This window comes from Mustela nigripes, chromosome 16 (assembly GCF_022355385.1).
Source record: "Mustela nigripes isolate SB6536 chromosome 16, MUSNIG.SB6536, whole genome shotgun sequence".
NCBI classification, from domain to species: Eukaryota; Metazoa; Chordata; class Mammalia; order Carnivora; family Mustelidae; genus Mustela; species Mustela nigripes.
The window spans coordinates 50,697,888-50,718,373 of NC_081572.1; the positions used below are offsets into that span (position 1 = coordinate 50,697,888).

The window sequence follows — 20,486 nt, forward strand, 5'->3', positions numbered from 1 at the left end:
GAGAGGGAAACTCGGCTGGGGCTATGATAGCCTTTGTTGAGGATCCTGGTTTCCTCTACAAGCTAGACACGGAACCAGTCATGAGGGCTCTGGCTCATCACTTTGGAAAAAAGCACACCATGCCTGCCCTTCCTGCAAGATGGCACAATGGGATTCCCAAGCAAACAACTCATCACCACTATACCCTCACCATGTATGTTTTTCTCAAATCCAAGAGTATTTATGAGAAACCCTAGGATTTTACTGACCCTCTTTCTTCCCTCAATACTACTTCTTTGAGAGCTGAATTAGAAACTAGGAGGCCACATCATGCAAGATTCTTCTAAGTCCTTTCCTGAGTGCCACTTTTCCGAGTTCATAGCAGTGTGGCTGTATGCCTTTCCTTCTCTATACAGGGTGATTTGGGGTCATTTTTTGAAGAGTTATTTTTGTATATTTGCTAGATATTATGGAGGAGAGTGACCTCAATTCTCTCCACAACATTCACCAAAAAAATGTATTTTATAATAATTTTAAACACAGCCAAATAATTTCAATCCTTTTATCATCTTCAACCCTGAACAGTAAACATATTTTTAAAATAGAAAATCAGATTCTTTATAAAAGTGCTAGAACAAGAAACCCAAAAAGGCCATTTAATAAAAGGAGCTATAATATTTCAAAATACTTTAGATTAAGAGCAAGGATGGGGTAAGAGAGAGCAGAGATGTAAGGACATTAGAGAAAATGAATGTCTACCATGAACAGGGCCAACAACTCCTCTCCTTTGAGGACACTGCCATTACTATTCTCAAAAGTACAAGTGAGAAACTAAGGTTTGAGGGGTCTGAATCAGTAATTTGCAACCCTAGCTGCCAATGAGAATGACCTGGGAAACTCCAGACATATGCGGACACCTGGGCCCAATCCCAGGAACTGATTTAATTATTCTGAGATGGGGCTTGGGCATCAAGTTTAAAAACCAAGGTGGTTCTATCATGCAGCCTAAATTAAGAACACATTTATACACACGACCAAGATTACAAGCTGACCAGGATCGCAACCTAAGTCTACCTGACTTCCCACTACACAGCAGAACTACGAACTCTGGAAACAAGAGCTAAGAGGTTTTGTTTTTTTTTTTTTTTTTAACTATTACGGTAACTACTCCAAAAGATCAACAAACATAAAAGAGCTCAAAATGTAAATGATAAATGACCCGTCGTGGCTTGGTTATACAATTATAAAAAATAAAAACCACGTTAAACCCAATGGCACACCTGTGAAGCAAACACACACTTGAGAAGTTCCGTCCCAGACGGAAACACAAAAGAGCGCCGTTACCTGTCAGAACCCGGGTGAAATTCTGAGAGCAGGGAGGGTCGTCTGCGAAGCTGCTGCTGCTGCTGCTGCTGCAGGAGCTGTGATGCCTGGCTGACTTCAAGATGAGAAGAACGATAATCAGGGACTGCAAATTCCTAGTATTAAAACAATCATAAATTACTTATTAGCCAAAAATTGAAAAGCATCATTAATTAAACCATGTATAAATGCACAGAGGCAGTTACGAGCACTAAGTATGGAAGGAAACAGCAATGATGATTTCCACCTTTCACTGGTCTGATTTGTCCCCATCAACCTAAAACAATCAACATTTTAACTGAGTCTCGTTCAAAAGAATTCAAAATGAAATTCGGTATTCAGTGTGTAGTTGACTCATTCTCCTAAGAAACATACATTACAGTAACTTCCAATCTGTATTATTCAAGCAGTAAGATCTCAAACTCATGTGTTCAATATGAAATCCTAAAAAGCGCTCCTCCAACCTTAAATTCAAAATGGGTGAGCAGGAAGGGCCACAGAAGCCACTGAGTTAAATCCATGTATATCGGGGGCGCCTTGGGTGGCTCAGTGGGTTAAGCCTCTCTGCCTTCGGCTCAGGTCATGATCTCAGGGTCCTGGGATCAAGCCCCGCATCAGGCTCTCTGCTTGGCAGGGGGCCTGCTTCCTCCTCTCTCTGTGCCTGCCTCTCTGCCTACTTGTGATCTCTGTCTGTCAAACAAATAAACAAAATCTTAAAAACAAAACAAACAAAAAAACACATGTATATCTACAAATGAAGAGAAAGAAATCCAGAGACTCAACCTGCTAGTTCAATGTAACAGTTTCTCCACCATTCCAGGTGGGCGTTTTGAATGTTCTCACACTTTTGACTTTCTGTTGAAAAGACAAAAGCTTCTTTTCAAAAGAAACCTATTAACATTAACAATCATAAACAGATACTTACACCTAGAACCCACAAATAACCCAGGAATTCTCATACGTGTACACACGACGTAATTAAAAGCATATGTTCGGGGAAAAAAAAAAAAAAGCATATGTTCGGGGCGCCTGGGTGGCTCAGTGGGTTAAGCCGCTGCCTTCGGCTCAGGTCATGATCTCAGGGTCCTGGGATTGAGTCCCGCATCAGGCTCTCTGCTCAGCAGGGAGCCTGTTTCCTCCTCTCTCTCTCTCTGCCTGCCTCTCTGCCTACTTGTGATCTCTGTCAAATAAATAAATAAAATCTTTAAAATAAATAAATAAAAGCATATGTTCACACACAAAACTTGGGATACAAATTTTCAAAGCAGTGTTATTCACAATAGTCAAAAAGCAGGAAGAATCCAAATGCCCAGTGACTCACAATGGATAAACAAAATGTGGTGCATCTATACACTGGGATGTTAGTCAATCCTAACAAGGAATGAAGTATGGTAGAACCCAGATGAACCTAGAAAACATAATGCTAACTAAATAGAGAAATAAGAGACCACATATCTTATGATTCCAGTTATACACCATGTCTATAAGAAACAAATCAACAGAGACAGAAAGTAGATTAGCCTTTGCCAGGGAATGGAGGGAAGACAAGAATTGGGATTAACTAGTATGAGGTATGGGTTTTATTTTGGATGACAGAAAAGTTCAGGAAGGGGTGCCTGAGTGGCTCAGTCAGTTAAATGTCTGCCTTCAGTTCAGGTCATAATCCCAGGGTCCTGGGACTGAGCCCCTGTGTCAGGCTTGCTGCTCAGCGGGGGAGTATACTTCCCCGCCTCCCTTTGCCCCTCCCTCTCCATATGCTCTCCTCTCACTCACTCACTCAATAAAATCCTTCAAAAAAAAAAGTTTTGGGGGCGCCTGGGTGGCTCAGTGGGTTAAGCCACTACCTTCGCCTCGGGTCATGATCTCAGGGTCCTGGGATCAAGCCCCGCATCGGGCTCTCTGCTCGGCAGGGAGTCCACTTCCTCCTCTCTCTCTCTCTCTGCCCACCTCTCTGCCTACTTGTGATCTCTCTCTGTCAAATAAATAAATAAAATCTTTAAAAAAAAAAAAGTTTTGGAATTAGATAATGGTAATGGATGCCCAACACCGTGAATATACTAGAAGCTATTATATTATGTACTTTAAAATAGTGACTTTTTTTTAAGATTTTATTTATTTATTTGACAGAGAGACAGACAGCAAGAAAAGAAACAGAAGCAGGGGGAATGAGAGAGGGGAAAAAGGCTTCCTGCCGAGCAGGGAGCCAGTTGTGGGGCTTAATCCCAGGACCCTGGGATCATGACCTAAACTGAAGGCAGATGCTTAATCAAATGAGCCACCCAGCCGCCCCAAAATGGTGAGTTTTATATGAATAGTATGTCAACAAAAAAATTTTTTAATCATAAACAGAATAAAACTGAGCAGTACAGACTGAAACAAGGAACAGATAAGAGGTAGAGAGCCCAGATAACAGTAAAACATAATTTTATGTAGTCTAAGAAAAAATATCAGATACAAAGTTGGAAACATAATCCAGAAACACTAAACACTAAAGAAAACTCAGAATCACTTTTTTTTTTAAATATTTTATTTATTTGAGAGGGAGAGCCTGAGCACCAGGAAGGGCAGAGGGATAAGTAGACTGCCCCCTAAGCAGGGAACCTGACAAGGGGCTCAATCCCAGGGCCCCAAGATGACGTGAGCTGAAGGCAGATGCTTAACGGACTGAGCGGCCCAGATGCCCCAAGTCAGAACCACTTTTTAAAAAGCAGCATAGGGGTGCCTGGGTGGCTCAGTGGGTTAAGCCTTGCCTTCAGCTCAGGTCATGATCTCAGGGCCTGGGATTGAGCCCCACATCAGGCTCTCTGCTCTCTAGGGAGCCTGCTTCCTCCTCTCTCTCTCTCTGCCTGCCTCTCTGCCTACTTGTGATCTCTGTCTGTCAAATAAATAAATAAAGATTTAAAAAAATAAAAATTAAAAAGCACCTTAACTCACTCAAAAAAGAATTCACATCCAAAGAAACAGATAAAAAACTAAGTTAAAAAGACACAAGTATAAATTATACCCCCCAAAAAGGGACCAAATAACATTCTAAGAAACAAAAAGTTGATCGATAAAATTAAGCAATAGTAGAACAGAACAGGTGAAGAGGAAGCGAAAACAAAGACAAAACAGGACTTCTCTTATAACACAGCGAAGCAAAGAGCAACAGAAATTAGATTAGAAACGACCTCCCATACCCACAGGTGAAGAGACAATATTCTAAGAAAGAACGGCATTTCTCAGAAGTCAGAAAAGACAAAGTCCTTGCATTTAAAAGGGCATAAGAGAAAAGCTGGGGATAGTTTAAAAATTAATTCATCACACTGGATGGACACAACAAAAATTTCAGACAAGCAAGGATAAAAAGAAAATTTGACTAGGTGTCATAAGAAATAGGAAACAAGTTTCCTACAAAGTAACAAGGATCATAATAAACAGTCTTCTCATCCACAACATTATACAGAAGGAAACAGACCGGAGAAAAACAACTTCAGAGAGAGACACAACTTTGAACCCACAAATTCAATAACCAAACCATCTCAAATTTTAGGACTACAAACTTTTCAGAATTCAAGGACTCCGAAAATGTACCAACCACAGACTCTTTGAAAGAATCTCTAAATGATGGACTATCCAGAAAGACAGATTGAGAGTAAGCAGTGAAATGAAACAAACACCAGGGCATGCTGGTTCCAGCTGTGAATATGTAACTGTCCAGAACGACATTCCCACAGTAAACGACTAAAAAAGTGGACAAAATGTAGTTAACTATCTTCAGACCCTGGAAAACAGGCTGCCCAGGTCTCAGTCTCTGAGAAAAATCACAGAAAGAGGGGTGAGTCCTGCTACACTGCAAGCTTTCTGCCTGGAGGCAATATCCACACTGCATCCCTGGGAAGGAAATCTGAACAGCGCCCTGTACTCTTATTCCCTCAAGAAGCAATCATAGTAGTTTGATAAAGCCACAAGGAGAGCATCTCTGGAGACCTTCTGAGCAGAGGGAATCGCATACAGAAAGATTTCCGGAAATGTGAACTTGGGCTCTCCTAGGTCATTGGCTGAATTCCAATCTGCAAGTGCATAGGAGAGCACAGCTCAGTCCTAAATTAAACATCTCTGGTTGTTCTTAGAAAGAACACTTTGGAGAAACTATAAAACAATTCCCAGAGCTTACACTAGGCCAGAACTCATTCAAATTTCCTCCAGCCAGCAGGAAGAAACCTCAGTGAATACAAGAAATAATCACTATAATACCCCAGAAGAGAAAAGTTTAGATGTGGAGGACAAATAAGACTTAGAATAAAGACTTCTCTAGACTCGCCCTTAAAGTGTTTAAAACTAAACCTCAAGAGTTAACTGCTGGGGCCCCTGGGTGGCTCAGTGGGTTAAAGCCTCTGCCTTCGGCTCAGGTCATGATACCAGGGTCCTGGAATCAAGCCCCACATTGGGTTTTCTGCTCAGCAGGGAGCCTGCTTCCCCCGCCCCCACCTGCCTCTGCCTACTCGTGATCTCCGTCTGTCAAATTAAAAAAAAAAAAATCTTAAAAAAAAAAAAAAGGCACAACAAAGGCACATCATAATCAGATTGCTGAAAACAAGTGATAAAGAAAAAAATCTTAAAAGTAACCAAGAGGGGAAAAGATACTTACATATAAATAAAGATAAGAACGACCTAAAAGTACTGGTTAGAAACCATACACGCCAGAATACAACAAACGGCATCTTTTAAGGTGTGGAGCCATAACTTAGAATTCTGTATCAAGTAAAACTATTCTTTAAAAATCAAGCTGAAGGGGCGCCTGGGTGGTTCAGTGGGTTAAAGCCTCTGCCTTCAGCTCAGGTCATGATCCCAGAGTCCTGGGATGGAGCCCCGCATCAGGCTCTCTGCTCAGCAGGGAGCCTGCTTCCCTCTCTCTCTCTGCCTACTTGTGATCTCTGTCAAAAAAAAAAAAAATTCTCTCTCTCTCCCTCATCAACTGCCCCAACCCCCAATGCTCCTGCACACATCTCTCTCTCTCTCTCAAAAAAAAAAGGGGGGGGGGATCAAGCACAAATAAATAAATAAATAAATAAAATCAAGCTGAGGGTGTGTAAACCTGGCGATTCACAGACCTGTACCCCTGAGGATAATAATACATTATATGTTTATTAAAAATTTTAATTATTTAAAAAAACAAAACCAAAAACAAGCTGAGGGACCCCTGGGTGGCTGCTAGTTAAGCACCTGCCTTTGGCTCAGGTCATGATCCCTCGGTCCTGGGATCGACCCCCCACCATCAGGTCCCTTGCTCAGCAGGGAGTCGTATTCTCCCTCTGCCCGCCCCCTGCTTGTGTGCACTCTCTCTCTCAAAAAAATAAATAAAATCTTAGAAAAAAAAAATCAAGCTGAAAGGGCACCTGGATGGGTCAGTTGGTTAAGCCTCTGGCTCAGGTGGTGATCCTGGAGTCATTGGGTCCCTGCCCAGTGGTGAGTCTGCTTCTTCCTCTGGCCCTTCCACTTCTCATGCTCTCTCTCTCATTCCCTCTCAAATAGATAAATAATATCTTTAAGAAAAAAATCAAGCTGAAAACTATTTCAGGTAAATAAAACGTGACAGTACACGGCCAAAAGACATGCCCTAAGAGAATTGACGTTTTTCAGGCAAAAAGAAAGTAGTATCAAAAGGAAACTTGAATAGGGCGCCTGGGTGGCTCAATGGGTTAAGCCGCTACCTTCAGCTCAGGTCAAGATCTCAGGGTCCTGGGATCGAGTCCCGCATCGGGCTCTCTGTTCAGCAGGGAGCCTGCTTCCCTCTCTCTCTCTGCCTGTCTCTCTGCCTATTTGTGATCTCTGTCTGTCAAATAAATAAATAAAATCTTTTTAAAAAATAAATAAATTTTAAAAATTTGAAAAAAAGGAAACTTGAATATACATAAAGCAGTGAAAGATTCCAGAAATGTTATATATGTAGGCACTGAGAGAAGAACAAATAATAAAGAGCAGAAATCAATAAAACAGAAAAGAAATGGTGAAAATGGATGAAACCAAAGTTATTCTCAGAACAGAATCAATTAAATTGATGAACCCCTAAGCTAGACTAATAAAAAAAGGAACGGAAAAACACTATCAACCTTAGGAATGATATTACAACAGATCTCAAAGACACAAGATAAAGGGAATAGTATGACAACTTACATAATTTAATATATTGAACAAAACTTCCCCAAACTGACTCAAGAAAAAAAAAATCTGAATTATAGCTATTAAAGAAACTGAATTCATAATTTAAATTCTTCACACAAAGAAAATTCTAGGCCCTCATGACTTTACTGAAAAATTTTATCAAACTTCTAAGGAAGAAAAAATACTAATCCTACACAAACTCTTTAAGAAAATATAGGAGGAAGAAACACTTCCTAAGCTAACAACATTCTTTTTTATTTTTTTTTATTTTTTTATTTTTTTTAAAGATTTTATTTATTTCTTTGACAGAGAGAGATCACAAGTAGTCGGAGAGGCAGGCAGAGAGAGAGAGAGAGGGAAGCAGGCTCCCTGCTGAGCATAGAGCCCGATGCGGGACTCGATCCCAGGACCCCGAGATCATGACCTGAGCCGAAGGCAGCAGCCCAACCCACTGAGCCACCCAGGCGCCCCTCTTTTTTATTTTACTGAAGCATAATCAGCATGCAATGTTATATTAGTTTCGGGTGTACAACATATTGATTTGACAATTCTAGACATTACTCAATGCTTCCCATGACAAGTGTAGTCATCGGCTGTTAACAACATTCCTAATGGTCAAAAACTGAATGCCTTCCTCTTAAGATGAGAAATAAGTCAAGAATGTCAACTCTCACCTCTTCAACACTTTTACAAGCAATGAAAGCCAGTACAATAAGGAAGAAAAGAGAAAGACATGCAGTTTGGAAAGGTACAAGCAAAACTCTTTATTCTCAGATTACAGGATCATCTACATAGAAAATCTTATGGAGGGACACCTGGGTGCCTCAATGGGTTAAGCCTCTGCCTTAACTTAACTTAAGCCTCTGATTTAACTGCCTCTGCTCAGGTCATGACCCCAAGGTCCTGGGATTGAGCCCCACCCACATCGTGCTCTCTGCTAGGCAGAGAGCCTGCTTCCCGCTCCCCACTCTGCCAGCCTCTCTGCCTACTTGTGATCACTGTCAAATAAATAAAATCTTTAAAAAAAAAAAAAAAAAATCTCAGGGCACCTGGGTGGCTCAGTGGGTTAAACCTCTGCCTTGGGCTCAGGTCATGATCCGGGGACCTAGGATCGAGCCCCGCATCGGGCTCTCTGCTCAGCGGGGCGCCTGCTTCCCCCCTCTCTCTCTGCCAGCTTCTCTGCCTACTTGTGGTCTCTTTCTCTCTGTCAAACAAATTAAAAATTAAAAAAAAAAAATCTTATGAAATCTATAAAAAAGCAACTAAAAGTAACAAGTAAGGTTGCAGGACACAAGATGAATAGACATAGTAGCAATGAACTGAAAATTAAAATTCCAAAATCAATTCATTTATAATACATTTTTGCATCAAAAATATGAAATATTGGGACACCTGTGTGGTGGCTCAGTCAGTTAAGCATCTGCCTTCAGCTCAGGTCATGATCTTGGGGTCCTGGGATCAAGCCCAACATCAGGGTCCCTGCTCAGGAGGAAGTCTGCTTCTCTTACTCTTTCTTCCTTTGCCCCTCCCCCATCTTGCTCGCAAAATCTTTTAAAAAAATATGAAACATTTACGAACAAATCCAACAAAAGATGTACACGACCTGCACACTAAAAACTACAAAACATTATTGAGAAAAATTAATGAAGACCAAAATAAACGCACTTATACCACGTTCCTGGACCAGAAAAATTAAGGTTGTTATGTTGTCAATTCTCTCCCCAATTTATCTCTAGACCCAATACAAAGCCAATCAGAATCCTGGCAAGGGGTGCCTAGGTGGGGCATTCAGTTAAGCATCGACTCCTGGTTTGGGCTCAAGTTGTGATCTCAGAGTCAGGAGCAGAGTCTGCTTCTGACTCTCTCTGTCTCCCTCTGCCCCTCCCCCCCAAAATAAACACATCTTTAAAAAAAACATAAATATGCCTTTTTGTAGAAACTGACAAGCTGATTTTAAAGTGTAGAGAGAGGGGCGCCTGGGTGGCTCAGTGGGTTAAGCCGCTGCCTTCGGCTCAGGTCATGATCTCAGGGTCCCGGGATCGAGTCCCACATCGGGCTCTCTGCTCAGCAGGGAGCCTGCTTCCTCCTCTCTCTCTGCCTGCCTCTCTGCCTACTTGTGATCTCTGTCTGTCAAATAAATAAATAAAATCTTTAAAAAAATAAAAAATAAAAAAATAAAGTGTAGAGAGAAATGTTAAGAACTTGAATATTCAAAACAACAATTCAGAAAAGAATCACACTACTCAAGTTCAATTTATTCTAAAGTTATAATAATCAAGAGAGTATGAAGTGCTTTATTAAAGGACTACATGTTTGTTTACATGGAAAATCACATCGATGAGGTAAAGATACACAAAATACATCAACAGTATAGAGGAAACTATATAAAGAAACAGACTTGCATATGTATGGTCAACTGATTTTCAGTAAAAATCTGCAAAAAGGAATTCAGTGTGGAAAGAAGAATCTTTTTAAGGGCACCTGGGTGGCTCAGCTGATAAGCATCTGCCTTTGGCTCAGGTCATGATCCCATGGTCCTGGGATCGAGCCCCGAATTGGGGTCCCTGCTCAACAGGAAGCCTGCTTTTCCCTCTCCCACTTCCCCTGCTTGTGTTCCCTGTCTTGACATGTCTCTCTCTGTGTCAAATAAATAAATAAAATTTTTTAAAAAAAGGAAGAAGAAAAATCTTTTTAACAAATAGTTTCTAGAACTATTGGAAAGCTGTATGCAAAACAATAACCTCAATTATCCCCTCACATCATAAACAAAATTTAATTCAAAATAGGCAATAGATGTAAATGTAAGACCCAGAATTATAAAACTTAGACAAGAAAACACAGGAGAAAGTCTTAGGGACCTGGAGTTTAGCAAAAACTTCTTAAATATGCACAAAAAGCAAGAAACATAAAAGACAAAAATTAATAAAGCAGACTTCATAAAAATTAAAAACGCATGCTCTCCAATAATACAATTAAGAAAATAAGGCAATACTTCTTTATATAATCAGATAAAACAGAGATCCATGTTAATTAAATAATTTTATCTATAATAGCTGAAAACTGGAATAGGGAACTAGTTAAGTTGTGATAAGTCCATATCCAGCAATAAAAATAAATTACTAAGATGCACCAGAACTTGAATAAATCTCAAAGATAGGGGAAGCAAAAGAAGCCACAAATAAAAAGTTCATATAAAACTCAAAACAAAGGGGATGCCTGGGTGGTTCAGTGGGTTAAAGCCTCTGCCTTCGGGTCAGGTCATGATCCCAGGGTCCTAGGATCAAGCCCCACATCAGGCTCTCTGCTCAGCCGAGAGGCTGCTTCCCCTCCTCTCTGCCCAGTTGTGATCTCTTGTCAGTTAAATAAATAAATAAAATCTTTAAAAAAAAAAAAAAAAAAAGAATAATCAAAACAAGAATAATCTGGTATGACAAAAAGCAGAGGAGTTGGTTTCCTGAGAGCTGAGGTTTGTGCAAAGTAGAGTAGGAGGACTGACCTAGATGGAGTACAAGGGATGGAGTGACAGAAATACTCTACATGTTCATTTTGGTGCTGGTTTTATGGTGTATGAACTGTCAAAATGTACACATAAAATAAAATTTTATTATACATAAACTAAAACAGTCCATTTTAAAAAGGCAAAAACGAGGAAGGAACAATGATCTAGGAAATTAGTATTCAGACAGAACATGGGTGGAGAGAGGACAACGCAACCAAAATCCAACACCCGATCATGATAAAAATTCTCAATCCAGCAATAGAAAGCAACTTCTTTAAGCAGAAAAGGGCAGCTACAAAAATACACAAACTAACATACTTAACATTGAAAAGTGAATTTTTCCCAAAATAGGAACAAGATAGCAATGTCCACTCTCACTCCATAATCATGACCACACTCATAGGAGTCTCTGAACAGTATTTTATTGGTAAATTAGCTTTCTTTTTCTGAGATAACCATTTTATCTTCCCCTTCCCTTTTTTCTTCAAACCTCTCACACTCCTGTCCCTAGCCCACTCTGAGCTAATAGTCTCACCTATTTTATTTTTCACAAGGTAAATCAGCATACAAACTCTTCCATCTTCCTGCCATCAACCTCTCAAGAAGGTATAGGCCCTATCCTGGCCATCACTCAAGAGACACCAAGTTATTTGGCTAATTCTCAACCAGAACTTGGAGCAATAAACATAGGTCTTAACCTGGAAACCCGAGACAACTGGTATTTTTCTATCAACAACTACTACAAACAAAAACAGACACGTTCACCCCCTGAAATCTGGCATAAAACCATACTAAGACAAAAGATAATCCCCACCCTTGGTCTCCCAATCTTTGAGAACAGTTCTTGACATTTAAAATACATAGATGTACCAATTATATTTGGTTTCTGACCAACAAATGTATTAAACAGAAAAAGTATAACACACACAAACACAACTTACGCAACTGCATAGTGTTTGATACTTACCTGCTGGTGACGCGTGCTGGGAAAGGTGTACTGAACAGAGTGGGGAGGATAACGACTTTGTTCTGTGCTGAATGCTCCTTGGTTGGGAGGATAACCTGAACTTGACATTATCAGTAAAGAAGTCCTCACCAGGCTGTGAGATCAAGTCCAACAAACAATCATGTTTCTAGGAAACCACCTAAACAGGATGGGAAAAAATAGAATTGATAAGAACTAAAGCACCAGGTATACTTCTAATAAATTATAACTATAACTACATAAATAAAACCACAATTAGCAGTAAAAGCTTTCTCTCATGTATTTACTTAATACAAGTTACTGGAGTTCGAAAAACATTAATGGGTCTTTCCTGGTAGACTTATAAAACATTCCTTAATATATCACAAACAATAATATCAGTAGCTATAGTAAGTAAAAAGGTGTATAGACAATCTCAGCATGGTACCTGGGACATACCAAATGCTCAACAAACTGTCCTTTTTGTGGATAAATGTCTGAGAATCAAATGTGATCTATTACAGAAAAAAAAATCTATGGTTTTAAGATTTGGGGTTGTAAAAAATCAACTGTTTAAAAGATTCAGGGGCGCCTGGGTGGCTCAATGGGTTAAGCCTCTGCCTTCGGCTCAGGTCATGATCTCGGGGTCTTGGGATCAAGCCCCACATCAGGCTCTCCGCTCTGCGGGGAGCCTGCTTCCCCCCTCTCTCTCTGCCTGCCTCTCTGTCTACTTGTGATCTGTCAAATAAATAAATAAAATCTTTAAAAAAAAAAAAAAAAAAAAGATTCAAGAGTGGGGTGCCTGGCTGGCTCAGCTGATAAAGTGTGTGACTCCTGAGTTTAGGGTCATGAGTTCAAGCCCCACACTGGGCATAAAGCCAACATTAAAATAAAAATTTAGGGAAAAAACAGATTCCAGAGTATCTATAAGGCAAGCATTTACACAGAGGAAATATTATCGTCATTAAATATTTCTGCCCCCAAAATAGCAGCCTAAGAAGACATTCAGGATAAGAAAGTGTTCAAGGAAGAACAAAGTGAGTTTATCACTTCAAGGAAAACAACTGCCAGTATTCGTGAAAATCAGAATTTTGGAAAAACTTATCTGCTTCCATGAGCTTGACAGCTTCCCCACATTTAAAAAACTTCTCTGGCAAGAGTAGTGGTGATACTAACAATTGTGAGTTTTTGATATTACATTATGAAATATGTCAACATTTGAAATATCTGTATAATTCAATGAATCAGTATTTTCCAAATGACCAATACAGAATGTTGTAAAATTATTCATGAATGTAATATTTACTTAAAGTTCAATACATTTTACTACAAATAAAGTACAATAAACTCAATAAATGTTTAATGTGATGGAATATGAAAAATTCATTGATACGGTTTCAGATCCTACACAACAATTAACCTTTAAAAAACTGCCACTTGTCCAGTTAGGAGGTGGTATCAAAGAGTATCTACAATTATCTAAAAAGGCTATTAAAATATCCCTCTCTTTTCCAAATACATATCTGTATGAGATGATCATTTCTTCATAAACTTCAATCAAACAATATACTGTAAAACTGAATGCAGGAACAGATTTGAGAATAAAGCTATCTTTTTTTAAGCCAGGTATCAAAGAGGTTTATAAAAATGTAAAACAATGCCACTCTTCTCAAGTTTTGTTTTAATCCAGAAAACAGCTACTTAACATAAAAAATGTTTTTATAGTAGCATATGGTACATTTATATTACTTTCACATGAATTAATAAGATCTTTAAAATCTCCACTGTAATATCTAATATGGTAAATATCAACATATAGAACCCACATAAGCAAACGTTCTTTGGAGTCCTAAATAATTTTAAGAGTATAAAGGATTCTTTCTTTTTTTTTTTTTTTAAGATTTTATTTATTTATTTGACAGAGGGAGAGATAACGAGAGAGGGAACACAAGCTTGGGGAGTGGAAGAGGGAGAAGCAGGCCTCCTGCCAAGCGGGGAGCCCGATGTGGGGCTTGATCCCAGGACCCTGGGATCATGACCTGAGCCGAATGGAGACACTTAACAACTGAGTCACCCAGGAGCCCCAAGAGTATAAAGGATTCTTGAGACCAAAAAGTTTGATGACCACTGGCCTAGAGAACTAAGTCATCTTCAGACTGACTAGCATTAGTGACCCAGAAAGGCAAGTCACACCAGGTCCATGCACACACTCCTTCTGGAGAATCTGCCCCTAGTTAAGGTGAAGCTTTGACACCACGTTTCTATCAAGTGAACTCTCCTAGTGTACAAGGGTTGTACCACTTAGGTCCCTCACCCAGAATGTGGAATTGAGAACCACAACTACAGGGAACAGAGTTGCAAAGTTAGCTAGAATAGGAGTCACAGTGAGGTTGCAGAGGGAGGGTTGCCAGAGAGGTTGAAGAGGGAGCAGAGAATGCCAGTCTAGACACAGACTAGAGCAGACATGCAGAGACAAAGGGAGCCAAGAGACCTTGCTGGCCCAGGAGACACAGAAGCAACTGCCTTGGCTCCTGAGTCTTTGCTCCAGGGTCAGTCCCATGAGAAGCTGCTGAACTCCTTTCCTTGACCTTGGATACCTGTTAAACTACCTCCACAGTCTTACAGTGAGTCCTCCTTCACCTAATAGAGATGGAGGCTTTTACTTCTTAGAATCGTCAGAGCTCAAGTTAAATCCTAAAATAACTACACAAACTTGGAAAAAACCCAAACATCATGTAATAGATAAATAAAATCAGGTATATCCGCACAAGAGAATATTATCACACCAAAAAAGAATGAAGTACTGATATACACTGTAACTTGGACAAACCCTGAAAACATTACGCAAAACTACAAGAAGCCAATCATAAAAGTCCAAGCTTCGTGTGATTCCTTTCATCTGAAATTACAGGAGATGCAAATCTACACGACAGAAAGTAGCTTAATGGCTACTTAAGAACGACAGGAGGGGAATGGAGGAACAGCAACTACTTTGGTATAATATATATAAAATGTATCATTTTAGCCATTTTAAGTGTATAACTTTGTAGCACCAGTAGTACATTCACATTGTTGTACAACTACCACCACCATCCATGTTCAGAACTTGTTCACCTCCCCCAACAAAATTCTGTATCCACTGAACACTAACTCCCAGTCCCTCTCCCCTCAGTCCCTGCTAACCACCATTCTAGTTTCTGTCTCCATGAACCAGACTACTCTAAGGACCTCACAGCAGTGGAATCAAACGGTATGTTCTCTGACTGGATATCTGCACTTTGCACAGTATCTCCAAGGCTTATCCATGTGGTAGCATATATCAAACAAATTACCTACCCTTTTAGGGCTGAATAATATTCCACTGTATTGGAGCTTCTTTTTGAGGTGACAAAGAGGGTCTAAAATTGACTGTAGTGGGGCGCCTGGGTGACTCAGTCACTAAGCATCCTCCTTCAGCTCATGTCATGATCCCAGGGTCCTGGGACCAAGCCCTGTGTTGGGCTCTCTACTCAATGGGGAGTCTGCTTCTAACATTTACAGTACTTTCAAAAAGCCTAAAAGAAATACACATATAGGGGCACCTGGGTGACTCAGCCAGTTAAGCATCTGCCTTCCGCTCACGTCATGATCCCAGGGTCCTGAAAGTGAGCCTGCTTCCAGCTTCTTGTTCAGTGGGGAGCCTGCTTCTTCCTCTGCCGGCCACTCCCCCTGCTTGTTCCCTCTCTATCTTTCTGATGAATAAATAAATAAAATCCTTAAAAGGAAAATAAAGGAAATGCATATATAAACTAAGGAGAGGACATCCTAAGCACAACCCCAAAAACAGAAACAATAAGACTTATATTTTAATCTTATCAAATAAAGTATATATGTATTATATATATAATATGATATATATTGTTTCTGAACAGCAAAGATACCTCAAAACAGCAAACAACAAACTAGAAAAAGTAGGGGTGCCTGGGTGGCTAGTCAATACAGCATGTGGCTCTTGATCTCAGGGTCATGAGTTCAAGCCTCACACTGGATGCAGAGCTTAATAAAAAAAAGAAAAAAGAAAAAGAAAAGAATATTTAAGAAAAAAAGAAAACTAGAAAAAAGTAAAACTAGTGAAATTTTGATGTAACAAACTATTTCTTACAAATGAATAAGGGAAAAAATGAGCATAACAGAAATATAAGACATGACAGAAATATGGGATTAGCAAAGGAAATAAAAATTAATGACACCAATTTCATCAATAATCACAATAAATAAATAAATAATTTTTCCCAAACTGGCAAAACTTTAAAAATAATACCTAGTAATGGTGACAGTTTGGAGAAAAAAGCACTATTTCACAGAATACTGATGTATAGGTAAAATGGGTACTAATCACTCTCTAAAGAAGGATAGCAATATACACTGTGAGCCTTGAAAATACACATATCCTCTACAACAGCGATTCCACTTCTAGGAATTCATCTGATTATTCAATACAGAGATACCTAAAGATGAATGCCTGAGATGTTCCTCAAGGAACTATCCTAAACATCCAATACATCAGCTCAGAAAATCGTTCTTTATATTTTTTTAAGATTTTATTTAAATCTTTAAGTAGAGAGAGAGGGAGAGCATCAAAGGAGTGAGAGAGGGAGAAGCAGACTCCTGCTGAGCAGAGAGCTCAACAGGGAACTTGATCCCAGGACCTGAGATCATGACCTGAGCCAAAGGCAGGTGCTTAACTGACTGAGCCCCCCATGTGCCCCTAGAAATTGTTTTTTAAATGTTTAGGTAATGGGAAATTTCATAGAGAGTACGCCACAAAATGTCCACAAACATGAGAATATTTTGTTTTATAAAAGTATGATTTGTATATAACATTTCTATCTAATTTTTCAGTATGTCTATCATATCTTCACAAGGCTTTAAGACCAAAGGCAGAAATGTCACATACCCAACAAGTATCTATTGAAGAGTACACTACTATATACCAACCTGGTTCTAAACACTGGCACAGTATGGCGACTGCAACATGTCCTCTTATTGTGAAGTGACACAGACAATAATCAAGACATAACATGATGAACTGAGGGGCTATAAATAAAACAGGATGGAAGAGAAGGGATAAGGGAGACATTTCTGATGGGTGATCACTGAAAGCCAATCTCAGCTAGGCTGACCCTTTGCCCTGATTTCCTGAAACAGACCCAATTTATAGCTATTGTCCCAGTGCAGTTATTAATTATACTCCATTTCCTTCTCAAAACTGTCCCAGTTTGGATAACAAATTATATTCTAAGATGACTTTTGAGCCAAAGCTTGCAAGATGAGAACAAGAGACAAACGCAATCCTTTGGAGAGGAACCACACAGGCCCTAAGGCAAAGCAAGGTGGCTTGAGGAGAACAAGGGGGTGGGAGGGGTAGAGGCCAGACAAGAGGCAGAGGGAAATCAGCCTGTGGTTTTGCTGGTACAGGTCTTGAAACCGAAATATCTCCCTCTGAATATTCTGAATATGAATCCCCTTTCTATCTTTATGTTACAAATATTTTCATCCAGAGTTCACGATTTCTTTCACCTGAAGACCTTTTCTACTCCAAAGTAAAAAAATATTCTCTACCTTCCCCTCTGTACTCCTTTAAGGTGTGTGTATGTATGTATATGCGTGTGTGTATGTGTATACACACACATATACCTAGTCCATAATAACCAAATTTTTTTTCCAAAAAATGGTAAGGTAGGGATATAGCTGTATTTTCTTCACTAATTGACAGCTAAGTATCCCAACAAAACTCTTACTGAACACATCTGCCTTTCCACACTGATCTGAAATGCCATCCTTTTACAATCCAGCAATTTTGGTACACACGCTAAGGACACACACACTGTACAAAAGGTCTTTACTGCAGCAGTGCAAGAACCGCACACTCAAACTACACAACACTCCTCCTGTGTACCTACATGTGCTCCAGGAGGAGGGGAAGAGCCAACACATGAGGTTCTTGGTGGGGTTGGCATTTGTTTTGTTTTTGGAAATAGGTATTATTGTGTGTATGATTTTAGAGTTTGTAAAAGTACCCACAGAAGGCAAAAAGGAAAATCTCACCCTGATCCCCCAGCTCTGTTGTCCTTCCAGAAGGCAACCGCAGGTACTAGTTTCTAAAGTATCCTTTAGAAATATCCTACACACACACACACACACACACACACACACACATCCCTCCCTACATATATGGCAGCACGGTAGATACATACTGTTCTACAGCCCTGCTTTAATCACTGAATGTATCTTTTTCAATATAGCAATCATTGTCATGAGGCTACAAAGAGCTTCTTCATTCTTTCTATTGCTATAGAGTATTTCACAATGTGAGTGTTCAGAAATATTTCATAAATGTTTTGCATGTAATTATGCTCTGCACCCCTAAGAAATGTCTCCCTGATCTGGGGCGCCTGGCTGGCTCAGTCAGTGGAGCTTGTGACCCATCTGATCTCAGGATTCTAAGTTTGAGCCCCACACTGGATGTGGAGATTACTTAAAAATAAAATCTTAAGGAAAAGAAAAAAAAGAAATGCTTACATGATCTATCTCTGAGCTCTCCTCCCAACACAGACATCTTAAGTAAATAAAGCTATAAATGGAATGGAGAGGCAAAAGGAAAGATCTTAGCTCAAGGTCATCCAAATTTTTTCCAACAGTGGTCTACATGATGACACACCCACATCATACTGGTGTTGTTTGTGTCTGTGTTCTTCTGATTTTCAGCAACGATGAATCCTGAGTTCAACACCTAATTCAGTGTCACTCAAGCACAATTTGTCCATGTTTCCCTTTTGTCAGGAATCCTTCATGATATCCTAGTTTTGTGATGTGATTTTAGTGAAGTTTAACTGGACTTTCTCAAAAATAAAACAGAGTTCAGGTACTATCAGCCCAACACAGCTGGCAAGAAAACATCAGCAAAATCAGAGATTAGCCCCTCTGGCACACATGGGTCAAAGCAAGCCCTACTCCTGGCCACAAGAGGGGCAGCCTGGAGACCACTATGTCTTCCCTCTCAAAACTTACCCATAAGACACAAAGCAATAGTTGAGAGCAATAGTTGTTTTGGTTTTTTTTTTTTTTCTTAAGATTTTATTTATTTGTCAGAGAGAGAGAGAGAAAGAGCGCTCACAAGCAGGCAGAGTGGCAGACAGAGGGACAGAGAGGCAGAGAGAGAAGCAGGCTCCCCGCTGAGCAAGGAGCCTGATGAGGAACTTGATCCCAGGACCCTCGGATCATGACCTGAGCCAAAGGCAGCCGCTTAACCGACTGAGCCACCCAGGCATCCCTTGTTTTTGTTTTTTAACCAGACTCTTTCTTTTTAAATATGTTACATGGAGCCAAATGTATAAAACCCATGGAAAAGAAATACTCCGATTCAATGAGAATGGGGACCTTTACAAGCTACCTCTTCGGTCCCCCCAAACAAGTCCTGCCTTCTGCCCTCACTCCAGTCAGGGCTCACCAAGATACCTCTTTTACAAGAATTCAGTTTAACGTTAAGGCTGAAGGGGAAAAGGAGACCTTAAGTGGTAGTTTCAAAATTTCTAATTCAGTCCTTAGCACCAAAACTCATTACCTTGGGGTTAGTTACATTCCTGATTCGTGAATTTTTATGAAACCTAGTCAAAGTTTTATGCACAATCCCCTCATAACATTAACTATATAACAATATCATAGGATGAGAATATACTAAAAGTAGATGCATTATAAGTGAGAAGAGCACATTCCATTGGCATTTTTTTTAAAGGGGGGGAGGGGTGAGGGACAGTGAATCTTAAACAGGCTCCATGTTCAGCTCAGGGTCTGACACAGGGGGGCTCAATTCCACCACCCAGAGATCACGACCTGAGCCAAAATCAAGAGTCATATGCTCGGGCGCCTGGGTGGCTCAGTGGGTTAAGCCACTGCCTTCGGCTCAGGTCATGATCCCAGGGTCCTGGGATCGAGTCCCGCATCGGGCTCTCTGCTCAGCGGGGAGCCTGCTTCCTCCTCTCTCTCTCTCTGCCTCTCTGCCTACTTGTGATCTCTGTCTGTCAAATAAATAAATAAAATCTTTAAAAAAAAAAAAAAGAGTCATATGCTTAACTAAGCCACGCAACCACCCCACATTTCATCTGAATTTTATGAATAAACCCCAAACTAGTCTCGTTTGTTTTGTAAACAGGCAATAAAACATAGTAAAATGAAACTGGTCTACTTAAATTCCTTTTTTAATCTTCCCCTATAAAAGTAAAAAAGACAGACATCAATTTACTCAACAGGAAACTTCTCTTGCATCAACAAAATTCCAAAAAAAATCCCTCCCCACCCCAAAAATAAAAGTCCAATTCCCTCTCACCAGGAACTCCTGGCTTTTGGCCTACAATCTTTGCATAACCAAAATGTACTTGGACAGGTTTTCAAGGTGGCCTAAGCTATCTTGGAAAAAATAGCTAAAAATATACTTCACTGTGGCGGGACTGCAAATGCCTCTCCAGATAAGCAAGAATGAATACACCAAGGGTCACAACA

General features: G+C 39.9%; 1 protein-coding gene across 17 annotated transcripts in view; it reads right to left on the reverse strand.

Annotated features, from left to right (window-relative positions):
* Positions 1–20,486, reverse strand: part of NCOR1 (nuclear receptor corepressor 1) — a 154,708-nt gene that overhangs the window by 120,995 nt on the left and 13,227 nt on the right. For all 17 annotated transcript variants that reach the window (XM_059380628.1, XM_059380640.1, XM_059380641.1 and 14 more), the window contains exons 2-3: positions 11,952–12,129; positions 1,324–1,457 (exon numbers count right to left, since the gene is read on the reverse strand). In XM_059380628.1, the coding sequence (XP_059236611.1) occupies positions 1,324–1,457; positions 11,952–12,059 (242 nt within the window). In that variant the 5' untranslated portion in view covers positions 12,060–12,129. The remainder of the gene's footprint in view (positions 1–1,323; positions 1,458–11,951; positions 12,130–20,486) is intronic.